The sequence below is a fragment of the Curcuma longa genome, chromosome 6 (assembly GCF_044706935.1).
Source record: "Curcuma longa cultivar G26 ecotype Majalengka, Jawa Barat chromosome 6, ITB_CL_G26_1.1, whole genome shotgun sequence".
Classification (NCBI taxonomy): Eukaryota; Viridiplantae; Streptophyta; class Magnoliopsida; order Zingiberales; family Zingiberaceae; genus Curcuma; species Curcuma longa.
This window is the reverse complement of record NC_133866.1, coordinates 6,547,630-6,568,037: the sequence shown is the minus strand read 5'-3', so window position 1 is coordinate 6,568,037 and position 20,408 is coordinate 6,547,630. Positions and strand designations below refer to the sequence as shown.

Sequence of the window (20,408 nt, the reverse complement as noted above, 5' to 3'; positions counted from 1 at the left end):
CTATATAAAGAAAGAGGTATCATCTAATCTAATTTATGATCATCACCTTTATTTTATTCTTTACTCCATCTTTTTATTATTTTATTCATAATTACTTAAGCATCAGAGATACTTCACCAAGATAACTCCTAGTGAATCTTGACGTGTGCTATCCCTCATAAAATCAACTATGTCCCGATAAAATTCTCTACTTGGTGAGAACGTGCCGACCTATTATAAGCTGACTCACTTGAGAAAAACAGATTTAATAGTGACTGATGCACTCAAAATCCAAAAAAAAAAAATCTGTGGAAGTTGACCCATCCGTCATGTTCAAACCCGAACAGTTTCCATCAATAAATGCACAATAATACATCGATATCAATAAAAAAAAAAACCTTCCCCAAGATGCAAACTATTTGATGTTTGATATTATTATTATTATTATTATTATTATTATTAATAAGTAGCATTGGTTCAACTCAAGCACTGAGACAGTGATGTGAAACGAGATGTTTCTGAGGGAGGAATAGATGGACTGAAACTAAATGTTAATTTTTTTTTTTTTTGCTAGAGATATCATATATTTTATCTCGATCATTTAATTGCACAACATTATTCTGTATTAAAAGTGTTTTAAAAAAAAAAGGAAAAATAAATGAATAAAAGATTTTAAAAAATAGGATAAGGATATTGAGTCATGTCCTCAAATGCAACACGCTTACTTCCGCAGATCCTTTGCTTCCTCTCCCGTCTCACCTCTCATTATGAAAATTATTATTTTTTTTTAAAAATAAAAATAATACCATATTTAATTTATATATATATTTAAAAAAACCCAAATTTGACCCATTTCATTCCTTCTTTCTCCTTAAGTGCGACACACGTGGCACCCACCTGCCCATGAACTCAACCTACCAGCCTTCACGCCTCCTACAACCAATCATAGTCCAGGTACAAAGTTAGTTCGTCTCCGAAATAGGTGTATTTATCAGTAGCGACACACATTAAAGCTTCCCTATCTATCACACACCAGAATTTACCCGACTCCTCTGTCCAATAGAAGAGAGGTGGTATGAATGTGGGTCAGACTTTACCTTCACTGGGAACATTAAATCTATTAACAGAAGAATTAAGAGTCAACCTAATTAACGGGCACATTTTCCGAGAATTATAATTTTGCGTGCCCATCCAAATCTACTCGCTCGTTTACCCTGTTTTTGATGGAACAGAAGGAAAGGGCCCCGTTGTGGCCACCAGTGTAATTTTGTTTTTTTTTCCATGAATAATAAATTAGTCATCTTCTTGGCGGCCAAATTCTTCGATAAAACCCAGCGTGTCTACTCCGCTCTCCCTTGTTCGATGTCCTGCGGCCTTAAATTCTCTCCACCTGTCTCTCTTCCACAGCGTTTCTTCCTCCCCTTCGAGTCCTTGCTCGGCAGCCATGGCGAGGCGCGTGTTGGTCACCGGCGGCGCCGGCTACATCGGGAGCCACACCGTGCTGCAGCTCCTCCGCGAAGGGTTCTACGTCGTCGTCGTGGATAACCTTGACAACTCGTCCGAGGTCGCCGTCCAGCGAGTCGTGGAACTCGCTGGAGGCTTCGGCAAGAACCTTGCGTTTCACCGCGTAAGCATGATTGCCTCTTGCTTTATTGTTCGCGGATTGGATATTCGATTTTTTTCCCTTTTTGTTATTTTTTTTATGTGATTAGAGCTATGAGAAAGGAAGTGACAATTATGTGTTGAAAAGACTCGATTTTTAGGTGACTTTGGAAGTGGGGATTGGGTTTTCGCTTTTTTTGATACTAAAAGTCTTCGGAAAATTGAACCTTGGTGAGGGGATTTGCGTTTGCTGTTACCCTTTTCTGATATGAAAGGATTTCTCATCTAAAATTTTGGATTTTTTCATTGCAGATTTACAACTAAGAAATTGTATAACTAAGGTTCTTGGGCCCTCCTTGCTGTTGCATTATTTCACAAATTAGGCAGTGCGGCATCTTTTTTAAGTCGCTCATGCCTCTTTTTCGATAAGCTAATCAAATTGGTAAATGTGACGTTGAATTTCCTGACTAACTTAAGTAGAACTAGACTATTTGGGGGAAACAAATAGTGAATCATAATTTCATGGCAATGAATTTTTGGCTTACTATCCTCGAGTTATAGCCGTACTGGTTTGAATGGCGATTCTTTCGTTACTCCGTAGTTGCTTATGTATGTTTTGGTGCTAGTTAAGTTGTAGGTGGGAGAGGATTATGTTTTCTATCCTCCAAACGTCAATTAAGCTTATAATCATTGATGGAATTATCCATGGAAAAACTGGTACTATCTCCGATTTAATTGTTGATTCATTCTACTTGTTCCTGTATGTTTGCTGTAGTCAACTAATGTTTATTTAAGTTCCTATTTTTGCGGTTGCTTGATCAAGTTTCAGAGTGAATGCAAATTGTTTTGATCCGTTTTCATGTTTTTGATTGATAAACTATGATGATATGCAGATTGATATTCAAGATAAAGAAGCATTGGAAAAAGTTTTTCACACAACAAAGTAAGTTCTTTTCCCTTCTGATGAATATGCTTGTTCATTTGTCATCTGTTTTTCCTTCATAAAGCTGTTTGTTTACTTGTTCTCAGAGTGACATAGTGTTAATAATATGCCAATCTTTAAAGAGCAATGTTGCTAAAAGGTACACTGGCTCTTACAAACATGAGCATCTCTTCACTTTAATAACTTCAAAGATCCCTCTCTGCAAATTTCAGATTAGTTCAATAGAGTGTCTTTTTCACTTCATTGCCCCTCTTCTCTGGTACTTCAGTTTTTTATCTGTGTTTTCTGATTTTTTTTTGGTTTACTAGTTCCTCAGTTTTCTTTGTTTCTTTTTTTATTCTCTCCTTATTAACTTTTTTTTGTTTTTTTTTTTCCTTATTGTTTTTGGTTTTCTGTTTTTCTTTAAATTTTGTGATTTCTGTGAATTCTTGCTCTTAATTTTATTTTCTTCCTCTGATTTATGTTGCACACTCTAGTTATTGAATTTGAATTTAATAAGACTATACATCTAAGCACCTTGAATTGTGATCTTAAAGACTAAGAGTAGCTATTAATCTTACTCTTTAAATATTTAAATTTATAGGTAGAAATGGGAATGTGCCTTTTGTGGATTGTCATCAATTGGACTTGTTGTCAAGGAAATAAATTGTTGAAAGTCTTTCTTTTGTTGAAAAATGATTTTGAATGATCAGAATGAAACTCACAGATTGTATTAGTAACCTTGTAAATAGTTTACATAGCTGTAAACAGATTCAGAAATCAGATGCATAACATGTGTGAACTAAGATCAGCAAAGACACAAAGAACAGAAGCATTCTTCACCATAAGACACCAGACTCCAGCTGACTAGAGTTCTGATCACAGTCAAACCAAAGGGAAGTCCTTTGAATTCTAACAATTTGGTAGATTGCCCAGCTTGGAATGAGGTATACCTGGAGTGGGTAGCAAAACATGGTAAGAACACTGTTAATATTAGGGTGAGTTTCATCATTGATAAGAATGCTTGATAGTAGGGACCAAATCGTCTGGAGACCCCAGAGTGCAATTAATCCAAATATTTCTTGGTTGAGCAATGCAGTCCAGACTGAAAGCCCAAATAACTTATAGACAATGGCTTGTAGGGGCAGTAAGAAATTCTAGCAAGTGGCTCCCTAATATTAGTGGAAGGACCAATGCACGAGGTGGAAGATGTCTACATGTTGATCCTTAATCGACTGGATACAGAACATGCTAGAATAAGGATATGGAGATTCTGAACAGAAGTCAGATTTGATTTTGAAAAGTAATAGGTGTAAGAATCTGGAAAGTAGACTTATAAAAGTCTTGGACAATTCCACTTGTCCACCTTGCCAAATGCCCATGAGCCAAGATGCAGTGGAGTGAATTTGTAAGCAGGACGAATATAAAGGGTGATAATGAGTTGCTCAAGTGGAGACCCCTACCACATGTAAGCCAGTTACCAATATGGCCATTAAATGTTTTTGCATGTCTTGTGAATAGTTATAATCTGATCTAACAGTGAGTCATAATCATGGAATCTAACTTGCCAGTAGATATCTTACTGATTTTTGAATTTCCTATTAGGGACACCAACTTCATAAAATGATGCTCTCGTTTCTACCTGCAGGTTTGACGCTGTCATACATTTTGCTGGTCTAAAGGCTGTGGGAGAAAGTGTTCAGAAACCTTTGCTTTATTACAAAAATAATATCATTGGCACAATTACTCTTTTGGAAGTAATGGCTGCACATGGCTGCAAGAAGGTACCTTTTCAATGAGATTTCTTCGCTAGATTTTGCTTAGAAGACTAAGAAATTCATATAATTGAGACATGAAAAAGTTTCAGTGTTTTGTAATAATTATTCTTGTCTCCTTGGAGATGGTGGTATCTCAAAGTAACTAAACATTCCTATGCTATTTTAATAGGAGACCGCAGATTTAAAGGATGATATGCTTGTTATATATCTGAGGCAAATTTGTATCTTCTAGAGATCTTCACAAAGCAACCAAATTTCTCTTCTTTTATTTCTTGTCAACATTTGAGATGATAGCCTGGTTCTTGATATGGATATTCCAGTTGTTACATTGTCTTTCTTCTCTTTTCTTATTTTGGTCCATGTAGCTGAAGAAAAGACCATTTTAGAGATAGCTGCATCGGCTACTCATGCATCATGCAACCACATTAATTTATGCAAGGGATTGCATTGAGTACACATTTTGGCTCATCAGGCAATTAGGTGACACAAAAGGCCTCATACCTATTATGAGGGCTGCTTAGGATTACACAACATAAACCAAATCCTTGGCTGGTTGAGGTCCAAGTCAAGCCCAAATCATTACTAAATTAATCAAACCATTTTATAAGATTGCATGCATAGGTTGATATTTAAAAACATACTTGCTATTTGTGACTATTCATGTTGTGTGATTCCCTTATTTTTTTTATATGAATTCTAAATTGATTAGGTCGATTAGTTTAATACAGTAAGTGAGAAATGCAACTTCTGTTGCATTTGATATTGAGTTAATGTAAATTTGATATATATGTATACACAACCAATGCATTATTGTGATTATGATTAATACAGAGTATTTATTATATGTAAACTAAATATGCACTCATATGTGCATTCACATAATTATATGCTTTATCCAGTGAGTAACTAAAGTTCATACCATCTGCATATACCTTTTAGAACTTCAAGTGTCTTTTAGTTGTACAACTTTTGTAAACTGTGGTAGAAGCAACACAAACTAAGGACAAATATACAAAGTCGCAATTGATTTATTATATTCTAAATTAATATTTGCATATGATCCACAGTAAATGTGGTTTTCAGTAATTGCTTGTGGAATGTGGAATGTGAAATGTGCATTTTAAAGAACTGATTATTTATTACTGCAGAATCGTTCAGTTTCACAAGTTGATCTTGAAGACTTGGTGTACTTAGTTATGTGCTACATTATCACATAGAGATACAACAGACTAGGCTCTTTTCTTTTTGAAAAAGATGTATTCATCTTCTCACTTGATGAAATCTTTTCTTGCCTCATGGTTTTGTGATCTTGTATATTTGTTTCATCATTTAGCACATTTGGGTGATTGCTTTTTGAAACTTTTCAGCTGGTATTTTCTTCATCAGCTACTGTATATGGATGGCCAAAGCATTTGCCATGTACTGAGGAATCCCCATTGCATGCAATGAACCCCTATGGTCGAACTAAGGTTTCTTCTTTCTTCTTGGTCCTGATTTCTCAGTTCCACCACATTCATTCAGTTTAATTTGATGGTCTTTATATGCTTGCAGCTTATGATTGAAGAAATATGTCGTGATGTCCATCACGCAGACAATGATTGGAAAATAATGCTTCTAAGGTACTTCAATCCTGTTGGAGCTCACCCGAGTGGACATATTGGTGAAGATCCTCGAGGAATTCCCAATAATCTCATGCCATTGATCCAGCAAGTTGCTGTTGGGAGGAGACCTTCACTAACAGTATTTGGAACTGACTATTCGACCAAAGATGGAACAGGGGTATTATTATATTTCAAATAATATATTAGTCTTGCTATATGGTTAATATTGTTCAAGTATTTGCAACTACATATATCATTTGATCCTCTTGTCATCAGTTTGATAGAAGTAAAACGACTAGGTTAGACACTTTATTGGGAAAGCGCTTTCAAAATATGAAAACAAGTAATGATCTTCAACTGATAGCAACGTTTAGATCTTTTAGTTCTTTAATGTTTGATCTTGTGCTTCTATGTGTTTATTCCGCATGCTATTTCATTTTTTTCGCAATTGTTTAACCTTTTACTTTCTATTATTTGTTACAACTTGTTCCTTTGCCTTTCATATCAGAGGCTAAGCACCTTAATACACGGCTTGCTTGTCGTGGCGTACAAAGGGCTAAAAGTTTACCTTCACTATTGTAGGTGAGGGATTACATTCATGTGGTTGATCTAGCAGATGGCCATATTGCTGCCTTAAAAAAGTTCTTCGAGGATCCCGCAACAGGTGAGCATGATCCGCAATTGGAATCCATAGCTTATTTTCGCGTATTTGTTGGCCGCAACCACTGATTATCTATTTACCTTCATTGATGGCTAGGCTGTTGTTAATCTTTATGTATGCAACATGCAATCCATGAACTAGTTTGCAATATTAGACTTGGCACTTACTTTCACCATTCAGATTCGAGCGATCAGATAACATTGTCAATTGGTAAAGCAAGGTTATTCTAGTTCGAGAATCAATAACTACTGAAAAAGGAATTCTTATGATAAATGCCATCTGTTACAAAGTCATTATAATGTCTGAGTGAAGGATTTTTCTTACATTGTTCTTAGCATTTATAATGACCTTGTGGCTGGAACAGTGACTAATGATAGAATTGGTTAGCAATAGTGTGCTGAACTACTCATCGCACATCGATGTATACATGCCGGTAATGAGGCATGTGATTTTGTAAGTTCAGAATTTGATTTTAGATTGGAACATTTCTTGTCGTGAAGATCTGATACAATGGGTAGAATAATTTCATTCAAGGTTGTTTAATAGGCTTCCTTCAATTTCATGCTTCCATGTACCCAAAAGCTTGCAAAGATCTGACAAAGTTGTTCTAATTGCAGGTTGTGAAGCTTACAATTTAGGAACTGGTAAGGGGACATCAGTGTTAGAAATGGTGGCAGCGTTCGAGAAGGCGTCTGGCAAGGTCTGTCGATCGGTTATTTGACAACTTCGTTTGCATTGCGATCGCTGACAAAGCGAAATTCAATACTGAGAATTTTGATGAGATAGAAATTTGCTAACTTCTTGCTAGTACAATGCACATTGTATTAGTTGTTCATTTGGTCTTTCTTGTTGGTCTCTGACACAATATTGTTTCAGAAAATTCCTCTGATACTGGCTGGGAGACGGCCTGGCGATGCCGAAACCCTTTATGCCGGCACTGCTAAAGCAGAGAAGGAACTCAATTGGAAGTATGCACAAGATTAGAGTCTGAATTCCTCTTTTCTTTACTTCTAATAAGACCATGGTTTTCGCAGGGCCAAGTATGGCATTGAAGAGATGTGCCGCGATCAATGGAACTGGGCGAGCAAGAACCCCTGGGGATACGGGTCGCCCGATCCTCCAAACTGAAAAAGAAAAACAAAAGACAAAGCTTCCTGATACGATACCCTCGGTTCTTCTCTGAAACCTCAGCAGCTTACTAACTAAAAACCTTATATAGATGATCCTTGAATAAGTGATGGCATCTTTACTTTTATTTTATAGGTATATATTTTTTTCTTCCTCTTTTTCGCCCATCTCTCCCTCTTCTTCACCCATTGTTCTATAGACAAATGACTATCTTATACATGATCAATAAGAATTATAGTGAAACCTTTTCTTAAGATTGTTCTTTGCATGTGTTTTGTTCTTCTGATAATGATGCTAGCAAACACCCTTTCACTCGGTAATTTGGTTTCGACAAATGCAGTAGAACAAAAGACACCATGTAGTCACATTTCAGGCCATGGAATGTCATGAATCCAGGTTTTGTAGATTTTGGGTTTTCAACTGGTAATGTGGATAGAGTAAGACAATCATCTTGCGGGTTCGGAGGACTATAATGTGGAGCATTCACAGTTTGGACTCAAGGCTTAACTTTCGGCAAGAAAGCTAAGTCCTTGAGTCCTCTAACACATTCATAATAAGCTGCTGTAGTTTGATTATATAGGTAAAACTCCCAATATTTGCTGTTCATCTGGATCTTTCATCGACGACATGAACAACGCGAAATATGTGATTGTTTCATGACATCAACATTGCAAAATGACATGAAATGAAGTTACTATAGCACAAACATAAGGCCACAAGAAGCAGAATAAAGTAGTGACTGTACAGACTAGGATATCTTGTATGAACATAAGCCAAGGTTTCTATCCATATCACATGTACAATGAGGCCGGCCGAGAAAAACCGAATAAAGCAGAGACAGTGTGCACACTTAAGACATTGCATGAATACAAACTGGAAAACGGAAGGTGCCATTTTCACTTCTTCAACACACTGGCAAAGTTTAAAAGAAAATCAATAAGCAACTGATAATTGTGCAACTAACTTATAGGATTGTTTAGTAGTTTCAAGTGCAGATGATTTGCAACACTTTGTGGTGCACTACCTTCTAAAATGCTTTCTTCAATCAAGAGGTTTGAAACAACCGCGCATGATACTCTCAATTGATTTTGTTATTGTGAAAGTTAATTCAGGGAGTGATACTTACTTGTACAGGTAAGCTGCAATTCCAAGAATAATGCATAACAAAATGATGTCGATGCAAAAGTTGCGACTGGATCGTAGCTGAGAAAGATACCCAGATAACTTATTAGAGCTGAATGGTGGCATGTGCCTCCAATAGATCTTATATAAAGTTATAAATATACCTGATTAACAGTCTCCTTGAGTCTGACATTAGTGTTTTTCAGGTCTGAAGTAGCCTTGTCCACCTGTTGTGTACATTTTAGTTGTAAGTTCATATAATTCTATGCTTCACTTCTAATAATAGAACAAAATATACAGGAAATAGTGTATCCAACCTTACTGTCAATTTCATCCATTAAAGGGACTTGCCTGTCAAGTTCCTGCGTGATGCAAGAAAATTAGCATTTATTCTATCATATTTACATTTCCACAGTTCTCAGTGCAAAACAATAATCCAACCTCATTCATATCATGAGCCATATTTTGCAGTGTATCCAGCCCTTCAGATATAATGTCTAAGCCTTGATCCTGCAAAAATATTCCAAATGCAACCATAATGATGTTAATGTTAATATTCTTTTTCCATATAAGAATTGCTCCGAGGTACAAACACTCAGGCCACGAACAAGATAATTGCGAGCCAAACAGAATGGGATGGGATAATGGCAACTTAAACAGAAAGAAACAATAGTCCTATCCATGAACTTCACCTGCATTTTGTGCATCTCATACTCTTGCGCAACTTAAACAGAAAGGGCAATATCTGATATTGGTGAAACTTATGAGAAAAAACAAGAACTAGAAACTACCTGTTTCATTTTGCGCATCTCATATTCATGCCTAAATTGGTTTGATTCTTCAGTCTGCTGAAAATACTCACTCTCAAATCTTCCATCTGGAACAAATCAAATTCATTTAGTGGAAATCTTGTTATGTGAATGGGAATCATACAAGAAAATAACTTTCAATAATAAAAACATGACCGAATATAATGTGGTATATAGACCATGGCATACTGGTTTGAACCAAAACCCCTAAACTAGACTACCTTCTGTTGTTGGGATTTCTATGTTGCACGCATCTAAGAAAACTAGATATAACCAAGATCTTTACCAAACTAGGAATAAGGCCCTAAAAGATGACTATAAGCACTACCAATAAACAACTAATAGCGGTGCATCCAAAATGAGTTGAGTCAATAACCTGAGGTAGAATCAAATCTAATTTCTGTGCGAGAAGCTGATGCTGTCCAGCCACCGGTCGCTTTTGCTCCATTTGTGCTGCCATCTGGAATACACTGAATTCTGTCTGGCAGTGCAAGTACCAAATCATTACGTGTGGAAAGTTCTTCTTTGGAGAGGCCTTTTACCTGGTCCAAAAACATATTATGAATTAATGCATCCTAAAATAGTGTCACTTCTCCCAATATTCTGTTAGCACGCTATTATTTTAATGGTGTTGGGATATGATCGCAACACGACACCTTTTGACAATTATTCATGAAGTACTCATATGCAATAGATGTATTAAAATTATAAAAGCTAAATTGGGGGCCTTACCTACCTGCTTAAGATTTTGGAATAATAGCGATCAACTTTACCTATGTCTGATTATTATTAGTGCCAATAATAATAATAATAATAATGCGCGTGTATATATACATAGATAGATATAAATATAAACAATTAGTCATGGACCAATCTAATTCATTGCCGGTATTTAAGCAGATTATCAAGAATATGGAAGTATATATTTGTCTTTTTTTACACAAGTTAAACCATAGTTGTTTGAATCCTATGATTCAAGATGTGTATGCTTTTTTTATATGAAATTGAATTTAAAAGACAATGACAATTCGATTCAACACAATATAAATCTTATTTTATGTGTTTCTAAGAATAAGAAAAAAACTTAATAAGTTAAATACAATTAATTAAAAGTAAGTCTAACCCGTTAGCACATTAAAGTAACCAAATATATGACAAAGCGAGTTCAACAAGTTTGATCATATTTGTGTCATTTGACTAGCATCAATATCTCTAACATTAACATCTTGCATAACATTATGTACAAATCATGTGATTGGATCATGTTCAATGTTGCCAACCCTATCTATTATCAAGTAGGCCCTAGTGATGACCTCCAAATAATGTCCCTAAATTCTCTTGTATCTGTCTAAGAGGAAACATTAGGAGATGTAACCACAACTTTCCAATGAAATTTGTGGGCTCTCACTGCAACAGCAAAATCTTTCTGCAAATTTCCTTCTTGTTTTGCAATGTCAGTATCAAGATTTCGCAAAATGCGATGCTATACTAATAACATTGTCTTCAAAAGAAGAAAAATTTAATCAATACCAATGGGAAAGAAAGGTGTTTTACTTCTATTTGATTATCGCAATGTCACGAATTGAAATGCGACAGCAACATTATCATTTCAAAAAGAAGCAAAATACAATCAATCGGGAAAAAAATAGCAAAACTGTTTGTTCTCTTCTCGAGCGAATGTAAAAAAAAAAACACATTTTGCTTCTATTCTTCAATTTGATTATAACAATTCGTAAGATGGCATACTAATATTAACAACGAAGGGACCAAACCTTCTTTAGGGCCAACCTCTGCAGCTTCGGGACCTCCTCCAACAAACGAGCCTTGGTCCGCCGAATCTCCGCATTCAGAGCCACTACCGCTGCCCGATTTTTCTCCTGGGACGCCGTCTCCGCCTTCTACGCTCCGATCGACGACAAAGAATCAATCGACCAATCGAACCCCAAGCAGAGAGAGAAAGGAAGGGAAAGCAGACCTGGAGGGCGGACTCTATGTCTGAGTCGACTGAGGCGTAGAGGCGGGCAAAGGCGTCATCCCCGGCGACGTTGTCGCCGTTGAGCCTCTCGACGTCGTACTTCTCGTACTTCTTGCAGATCGCGTCGACGCGCGTGAGGATGTCGATGACGCTCATCTTCGATCCGGTTATGCGAGTGCTATTCCTCCCGAATCTCCCTTCTCCTCCAGATCGCCCAGATCTCAAAGACGACGATTACAACTCTCGGAGATCGAGAGCTGCTAGCAGACACAGGCTGTTGCCCAGTGGCACCGACAACCAAAAGCCATAATTATTGAGGGGGTAAAATTAATTACATTTTATTTTTAGGGGGAAAAAGTCAAAAAGAAGACTTATTATATTTTTCATCAAAAAATATTAAAATAATATATCATTTCATTTTTTCTTTTAAATTAGGATGGTAAATAAATTAAACATTTATGAATAATAAAATTTTTATTTTTCTATTTTTTTAATTGGCATCATATATCTCACCTTCAAATCGATTAATTTTGAATGATCGATCAAATTTCATAAAAAATTTTCATCGACCACAAAAATAAATTAAAAAATACACAACGGACAATCCAATAACAACCCAAGTCATATTCAACTAGTTAATTAATTTATATAAATATACATGATAAATTATTCATAAATAATATTTACGAATAATATTTATAAATAATATTTATGAATTATATTCATCGAATAAAATTTTTATTAATCAAATAAAAAATACAAAATTAAAATAAATAAATAACTTTTGTTATTAAACTTAATAATTAATAAAACAAAGTTAATAATTAATTAAATAAATTTAATATAAAATTTTTAAATAATCAAATAAATTTAAATTATGAATTTGATAACATTTAAATAAATTAAATTCAAGTTAAATTTGAGCAAGCTCAAGTTCATAAAAATAGTTTGATTTATTTTAGACTCGATTTGATTTATCTTAATTATTTTATTAAATAAACTTAAACATCTTAAAATTTTGACTCACATTAATTCAAATATTATTATATTAATTTTAATCTAAACTACTATAATATATAATATTTTTATTTAAAAAATTAAAGTATAAAATAACTTCATTAAAATTGCTTATAAATTCCTTTACCAATTAGAAATTAAAAAAAAGTGTTACATATTATATTAATTTTAAATAAAATTGTTCTAATAATATAAGTTAATTGATTAAGTTAGAAATTGTTATCAACTTAAAACTATTATAATAATATAAGAATGAAGATAATTTTAGAATAAAAATAAGATAAGATTTTATTTTACTGTTTTTTTTTTTAAACCTTTGTCCTGTCTTCTTTTTTCATTATTATACCCATGGCTTATTTTTCAGCATACTTTTATATCTAAACTCCTTTTACTTAATCAAATTTTAACTAAAATTAAATTGAGTGGAAAACAAACAAACAATATTATAATTAAGTCATAAAAGTTCATAATTAAGTCATAAAAGTTCATAAAAAATAAAAAAGATTTCTTTTTTTTTAATCCACCACCAAATGTTGGTGCCCCGATTAGTTTTGCTGTGATCAAAGGGGGAGAGTAAGCTAAGGTTCAGGGGGAGGTTATAGTTTTAACCTGAAACATTTATTTTAACCTGTTTATTTTGTTTTATTCATTTTTCTTATTTTTTTGGTTTAACCTAACTAAACCTGGGTTGATGCACATCAAAAAGGGGGAGATTGTTGGTGCCCCGGTTAGTTTTGATGTGATCAACTAGATTAAGTTAGGTCCTGTGTTGTTCTAATCCCTCTGCTAAGTGTGCAGGAACTTAGGTACGGAGGAAGTCGAGCGTAAGACGTAGCGGACGAGAAGGATTGCGCAGGGAAGTGTGCCGACAGGCTCGGTGCAATCCGAGGGACGCGGAAGCTACGGAAAAGTACGCCGGTGGAACGAGAAGGACGTGCGCGAAGTCCGAGGGACGAGAATCCGGGAGGAAGCACGCTCGAGGGACAAAAGGTCGGAGTCGGGTTCGGGTGAGCCTAATTCCGATTGGCCAGAAATCACCCAATCGAAGATTCCACAAAATGTCAACAAAAGTCAAAACTATTGACTTTGACTTTGACTTTGACCGTTGACTTTGACCGTTGACTTTGCCCAGAGAAGAATACTTGGACTTGGACCGTTTGGACGTGACGGTTGTAGAAAAAAAGAAGAAGAAAAAATAATAAGATTTATCTTTTATCATATAAAAGATAAATACTTATTTTTTATTAAAGATAATTCTCTTTATCTTTTATTAAAGATAAAGTTTATCTTTATTTACTCAACGGCTACGATCAAACCTATCTCTGTTCAACGGTTAGGATCGCATCAATGGATTAACGATCAAGAGAAAGTTTATCTACGATCAACGATCTAGATCTACTCTCTTGGGCTATAAATAGACTTAGAGTTTTAGAGTTAAATCATCAATTATTTTTGTCATTCTCTCTAAGTCTCTGTGCTACAAGTGTAAAGACTTCTCCGCCTAAAGGAGTTTTGTTTGAGCGTTAATTGCCTTGGAAGCAACGACCGAGTTGCAACCAAGTTTTTTTTTAAAGGAGTGTCTATTCTGTGACTTTACTTAAACCGTCTATTCACCCCCCTCTAGCCGGTCCAACCCGATCCAACACCAAATACTTTCTCTCTATACTATCCTTTCAATACTGTTATAATAATTCTAATTAACTATTATAATATTATTTTTTATTTTTAATATTATTTTAACCATTATTATTAGCTAGTATGACTTGTAACAATTAACATAATATTTTTGTAGTATCATAATAGCTATTTAGTAGCTAATATCATTATTTTAAAATAATTTTAATATAATATTATTCATCTTTGAAATTTGAATTTAAGATTTTAAAATTTAAAATTTAATTACATATAATAATTATCTAAATGATTTTGATAAATGTAAATAATTTAACTAAATTAATAAAAAAATATTTTAATATGATACTACTGTAACAACATTAAAATAAAGAACATTTTAAATACAAAACATACGAGACGTTCTTTTAAATTTTACTCTCTTTTATTTTTTTTTTAAAATAAAATTTACATAATTTGAAAAGCCCTTTTAAATTTTTACTCAATAAACAATAATATAACTAAAAGTTTTTGGTAAACTGTCATTGATACAACGCAGACCCTCATTTTACATATTTACAAAAAAGTACACTCATTTTGGTAAATTGCGATCGGCACGAGCTGCAGCTTCCTCCAGACGACAGTGCATTCTAATGGCGAAGACGATTCACTGTAAGAACTTTAAGAGAACTCGGAAAAGCCCTGATCAACAACGTCTCTCTACATCTCTACAACTCAAAATTGTCTCATACGAAGCGAACTCGATTAGAAACTACTTAATCAATCAATGAGAATTCCATGAATTAATTCTTCTGCAGATCAGGAACAAGAGGCGGCTTCCTGCCGCCGCCGCCGCCGGCGCCACCTTGCGCCGCCAAAGCAGCACAAGAAGCAGCCCGAGGAGCCTTCCTAGACATCACCCTGCCATAGCTGTCGCACGTCTTCATCATCGTCTTTCTCTTGTAAGGGCTCTGCTTCTTCGGCAGGTCCTCCAAAGTCCTGACCGCAGAGAGGGACGTGAAGGATTGTGATTTCCCCTGGTAGTATTTCGACAGCCCTCTGATCCTGCATCACAAATCAATCCATCTACTTAATTCAGCTTCGTTAATTCTTTTCTCAGACTGCATGAATGCATATTTATATCGATCATACTTGATGGGCAGTTGCTCCACGAGAGTAGGTAACTCAAACAATGGCCCATTTTGATTCGCCTCCGCAAGATCTCTGTCGTCGTCGGAGTTGCTTAAGAGAGTCAGAATCAAAGAGCTCTTCGTCATCTTCTTCTTCTTCATCACCACGCTGTCTTTGCTCGAGACCTTCAGTGCCCATACTTAATTCCTCTTCGATCGATCTCTAAGCTTATTATCTATGTCACTCGATCCTAAATTCGGTTTGGCGAATATATAGAGAGGGGATAATTACTATGTGGAAGTGGAAATGGAATCCATGGCGTGGAGGAGGACTACTGAGGTGGAGCTCCCTTTCGCCATTATTATCGTCCCCTTTGTTCATCACAAGCTCATCCATATCCATTGCCTGCCCGTCAGGAATCGAGCCATCTGTCCCATCTCAATTGGTGAGACCGAGCCACTGTCTGAAAATTCAACTCCAAGTTCTTGCAAGTGGTAGATTCGGTGGATTGGATTAGGTTTTGAGAAGCAAAACGAGATTTTGCTTGCGGTAGATTCGGTGGATCCCACAGAGATCGCATTGGTCAGATAATTGGATTTTAATCAGGAGGAGGATTTGGAATCAAACGTGAAATTTTATTGCCCGCCGCCTTAATTGCCGGGGAATGAAGGAGCATGAGTCGTTGAACGACGAGATCCATGAATGAATGTGCCGTTGAATTCTTGCCGAGCTTATCCAGAAGATTGGAGATCCATCCAGAGGATCGAGGATATGATTTGAACATGTCAAATCTAATCAAATCTCTCGAGACGGTTGTAATAATAATTGATGAATTTACCTTTTTTTTTTTTTTAATCTAAACCTCTAACGCTGTCTTTGAGAGGAGGCGAAGGTAGCCCCCACGGGCGGAGTCAGCTGGTCAGGGCACGGTTGCTTGCAGAATGAGGTGAGTGGTTCGAAGGTCCAGGGCTCCATTTGCGATAATATCAATCTGGTGTCCTGTGCAAACCCTTCGGGCCCCGTGCTCTGGCCAGTCCCGCATTCACCGTGATTTACCTCTCCACAGATGGTCGGGGGGCCGATCGTGTGGGGCCGCTAGGTTGGCGGATTCCAACCTTTTGCAGAATGAGAGGAGGCGAAGGTAGAGAAAGAAAGGAAGGGACTTTAAAATTTATTTGGAAAGGAATGAGGAAAGATGAAAAAAAAAAAAGAAAGGATAAATTTTAATTTTTCTTACCTATGAAAAAATAAATTTTTTTATCCTTCAATTTGAGATGTAAAAAAAGATAAAACAACTTTAAATATTATGTATTTCAATTTTATTTTATTTTAAAATATTAATTTTTAAATAATTTATTTAACGTAAATTTTTTAAATTTTTGTAGTTGCACATGATTTTTTTCATTCTTTTCTTACATAAGTAAATTTTTATAAAAATATATATAAAAAATACTGATTTATCCTTTATCATATTAAAGTATACAAATTTTATATTTCGCATATTTATTGTATATCTACTCATTATTTCTTTAAATTTTTTTTATTTATTTAAATCATAAATATTAATTTTAGTTGATTTTACAAGATGGTTTTAATAAGAAAAATTTTACATCAATTTAATGGATATACATATTTTTTTCATCTAGATTTATTTCAAGAAGTAAGAGTATTTTATAATTTTATATGTTTAATTTTCATTCCTCTCCTTTCCTCCCAAAGTAATACATGTTACATTAATAAACATTCCCTTCCTCCCAAATAAGGAGAACATAAATACTTTCCTTCCCTTTTCCTCTCCTTTCCTTCCAAATAAGGAGAAGATAAATATTTCCCTTCCCCTTCTTCTTTCCTTCCCTTCCTCTCCCTTCCCATTCTGTTAATAAGCATTCTCTCACCCCATCCAAATAGAGAGTAAATATTTTCTCTCAAATTAATAAAATTTTAATTTAATTTATTTAAATTATTTGACAGAATAATTAATTGGACGGACTCAACTACTCTAATTGAGGAAAAAATTAATTACAATGGTAGTTTCTTTTAATTATTTTATTGTCGTGCCTTCAGGTTTAATTGAGTTAGTTACAACGGAGTAGAATTGCTGAAGTAGACAAGAGTCAAATCTCGACGAAGCCGAAGCAGTGTCATCTTCCGTCGTGATCAACTGCAACTTCTCGATTTACCTCTTCATATATGGTTGTGAGATCAACCGTATGAGACCGCTGAAATGGTGGATTCTATTTTTTACTGAAAAGAAAAACAACTAATATACATAATTAAATTAATTAATTCAATAATAAAAAGATATCGAAAATAATATATATGATACATCATTAGCCATCTAGCAGATTAAAAAATCCTTAAACTCCATAATATTTATCAAGATTAAACATATTACGTAAGTATCAAAATGAAAAGAAAATATTTCTCAAATTAAAAGATGAAATATAATAATTAAGAAAAAAAATCTCTTGAGTCTCAACTCTATCAACATTATTACATAATCATCATATTGTAAAATTTTTTATATATTTTATTTTACAATTTGTGATTTAAAAATAATTTTTTTTTGAATCCTCTGTATGCTTGAATAATTAGATTGTTTAGAGTTAAAAAAATTAAAATTATTTTTTTTAGAGTTATAATTAATCTATAATGGTTGGGCCTGAAAAGGCCTTCCCTGGATCCGGCCTTTTAAATTTCATATATTATTTAAAAGTACATATTGAGTAAAGCTATTTGGATAGTCGGTTAGCTAACCTAACCTAACTTAATCTTACCTAACCTAGGATCCCAAACTTAATTTGCTCGACAAATACAACTCAATTAGATGCCCCACAAGTTCACAAGATCAACCACACCCCCTAAATAATTAATTAAAGGACAAGGAGCCCTCACATTATTTTAAGTGGACTAAAAGCAAATAATGGATTTTAGTGTGCATTTGTTAAATGTGCAAAAGGAAAAGATAAGAAGAAGAAGAAAAATAAATTACACACTTTAGAGTACATTGAATAATGGATTTATTAACATGAGCCGATCGAGCATGTTGCTATCATGGCTTGTGTCACAAGGGGAGGAGTGATGCGGAAGCACAGTAGATTATTTATGTATCTATAATTGGATTAATTTAGTATTAGTGTGATCGATGTTTAAGATTTTGATAATTTAATTTAATTAACATATTTAATGGAATTTGATCAAAGGTGATCAACTGACTTGATCATGATTGATTAAGTGGAGCATAGAGTTTAAGCAAATTAAAGTTGACTTGAAGTTTGGAAGTGAGTGAAAAGTTTTAAGTAGGATTAGATATTTGACAAGTTGGTGGAAATACCTAGTGGAATTATGTAGTGCAAGTCCTAGTAGACTAGATAATATAAGTCATAGTGGAACTAATCAGATAGTGGAAGTTTTAACGGGACTAAACAATGAAAATCTTGATTGAAAATTAGACAGTAGAAGTCCTAACAGAACTAGCTAGTGGAAGTTCTGATTGGAAACCAGATGGTGAAAGTCCTAGTGGGCCTAAATAGGAGAAGATCTAGTTGAGAACTAGATTAAGTCCAAGAGGGTCAATTGGGAGTTAAACACTTGACAGTGGAAGTCTCGGCCAGTTGGCTGAAAGTTAAACACTTGACAAAGAAAGAAGTCTTAAAGAAGTAAACTCTTAACAAATAAACTTAGTAGATTAGGTAAACTAAGTACTAGGTCTTCGATCATTGGACCCATGATTCGATAGATCTGGAAGGATAAACAAGGAAGGAAGGCTGTCCTGGAGGAGTGATGTAACATGGCAATCAGTCACCTTCCATGGGTAACCAGTCATTTTCTGTAGGGCTGCTACACTCTGGTCCTTCCCTTTCCTCTTAACTACGCACTCTTGATCAGCAATAATAGAGAGGAAGAGATCAATAACAGCAGGAATAAAATTAAAATTTCCTGTCGCCTTAATTGTAATAATATTTTTATTATTTTAATGTATAAAAAATATTTAATAATTTTATTATATTTTTAAAAATCTAAAAAATATAATAATGTACAGTAGTTTAGTCTTCGACAAAATTAAAATCTCTATTTTATTTTTAGAATTAGTATGTAAGTTATTTATGTATTACCAGTGACAGTGAAATATTGAAGCTCAAATGTATTGTTAAAAGAATTTAAATGAATTTATATGTTTTACATAGAGTTAATTATTTTACGAGATTCAAAATTATTTTACGAGTAAAAACAAATGAAAGGGATTCCAAATAGTGTTGAACGTCTCAAACAAGCTAGGGTACGAGTGGAAGCTGTTATTAGAGTTGCATCTCATATGTTTTAGATATCAAGTAAATTTTAAAAAATAAACTCTTTTGATTTATTTTTTTGAAAGCTAATTAAATAAATATTTTGGAGCTATTTTTTACTTAATAAAATATTAAAAATGTATTAGAATATATAAAATATTAAAATGTTTGTAAATAATTAATTTAAATATTTTAAATCTAATTTGAAAAATGTGAACACATAAATATATGAATAAATGATGCATATACTTATACAAGAAAGAGCAAATTAAGAAATTGAAATACATCATACTAATAAAATATAATTAAAATTTATGATTAATTTTTTAAAGCTTGAGTGCCTAATTTTATTGAATTTCCCTTTAGTCTTTCATATTCTCAAGTTAATTAAGCAATAACATAGATCTCAATTTCACACAATTTAAGAATAATTAATTAATAGAAAAATATCAAAAATATAATGCACACTATTATAGCCAATTGAAGGATTACAAAGTCTTTATGTCCTATAGCACAATACACATCATGATTGAATATATTACATAAAAGAAAGCATATCTAACAAAATTAAAAGAAAATAGATCTCAAGTCAAATGAAATGTAACAAATAACAAAAATAACTTCTGGAGTCTCAACTGTTGGATTGCAAGGGTACAAACATAGTCTCACATTTAAAGTACATGAAAAAAATCATGGTATTAAAAAGAATCGATGGAAAGTATATCCATTGGAATAAGGCTTTTTGGGGAGAGCCCAAGAACAAAGTCATGAGGGTTTAGGTCC

At 34.1% G+C, this 20,408-nt stretch overlaps 2 protein-coding genes and 1 pseudogene across 4 annotated transcripts; 1 reads left to right on the top strand and 2 right to left on the bottom strand.

Annotated features, from left to right (window-relative positions):
• Positions 1-1,326: 1,326 nt before the first annotated feature.
• On the top strand, positions 1,327-8,904 carry LOC141830364 (UDP-glucose 4-epimerase GEPI48-like). 3 transcript variants are annotated; one of them, XR_012601975.1, is made up of 10 exons: positions 1,346-1,606; positions 2,475-2,524; positions 4,152-4,287; positions 5,649-5,750; positions 5,833-6,060; positions 6,465-6,546; positions 7,161-7,243; positions 7,420-7,511; positions 7,578-7,806; positions 8,806-8,904. XR_012601975.1 is itself a non-coding variant. In XM_074717803.1 (10 exons), exons 1-9 carry the CDS (start codon positions 1,424-1,426, stop codon positions 7,669-7,671), a joined length of 1,050 nt encoding a protein of 349 aa, XP_074573904.1. In that variant the 5' UTR covers positions 1,346-1,423; the 3' UTR covers positions 7,672-7,714; positions 8,806-8,901. The 3 variants fall into 3 exon arrangements, 2 of the variants coding, with proteins under 2 accessions (XP_074573905.1, XP_074573904.1); XM_074717803.1 differs by having other exon boundaries at positions 7,578-7,714; positions 8,806-8,901; XM_074717804.1 differs by lacking the exon at positions 8,806-8,904 and having other exon boundaries at positions 1,327-1,606; positions 7,578-7,925.
• LOC141830365 (syntaxin-71-like) lies at positions 8,348-11,847 on the bottom strand. Its single transcript, XM_074717805.1, has 9 exons — positions 11,578-11,847; positions 11,375-11,500; positions 9,979-10,144; positions 9,585-9,670; positions 9,235-9,303; positions 9,111-9,155; positions 8,958-9,020; positions 8,798-8,874; positions 8,348-8,583 (listed from the first exon to the last, which is right to left on the bottom strand). Exons 1-9 carry the CDS (start codon positions 11,731-11,733, stop codon positions 8,568-8,570), a joined length of 804 nt encoding a protein of 267 aa, XP_074573906.1. The 5' UTR covers positions 11,734-11,847; the 3' UTR covers positions 8,348-8,567.
• Positions 11,848-14,712: 2,865 nt separating this feature from the next.
• LOC141831177 (uncharacterized) lies at positions 14,713-15,722 on the bottom strand (annotated as a pseudogene).
• Between the last annotated feature and the right edge of the window lie 4,686 nt (positions 15,723-20,408).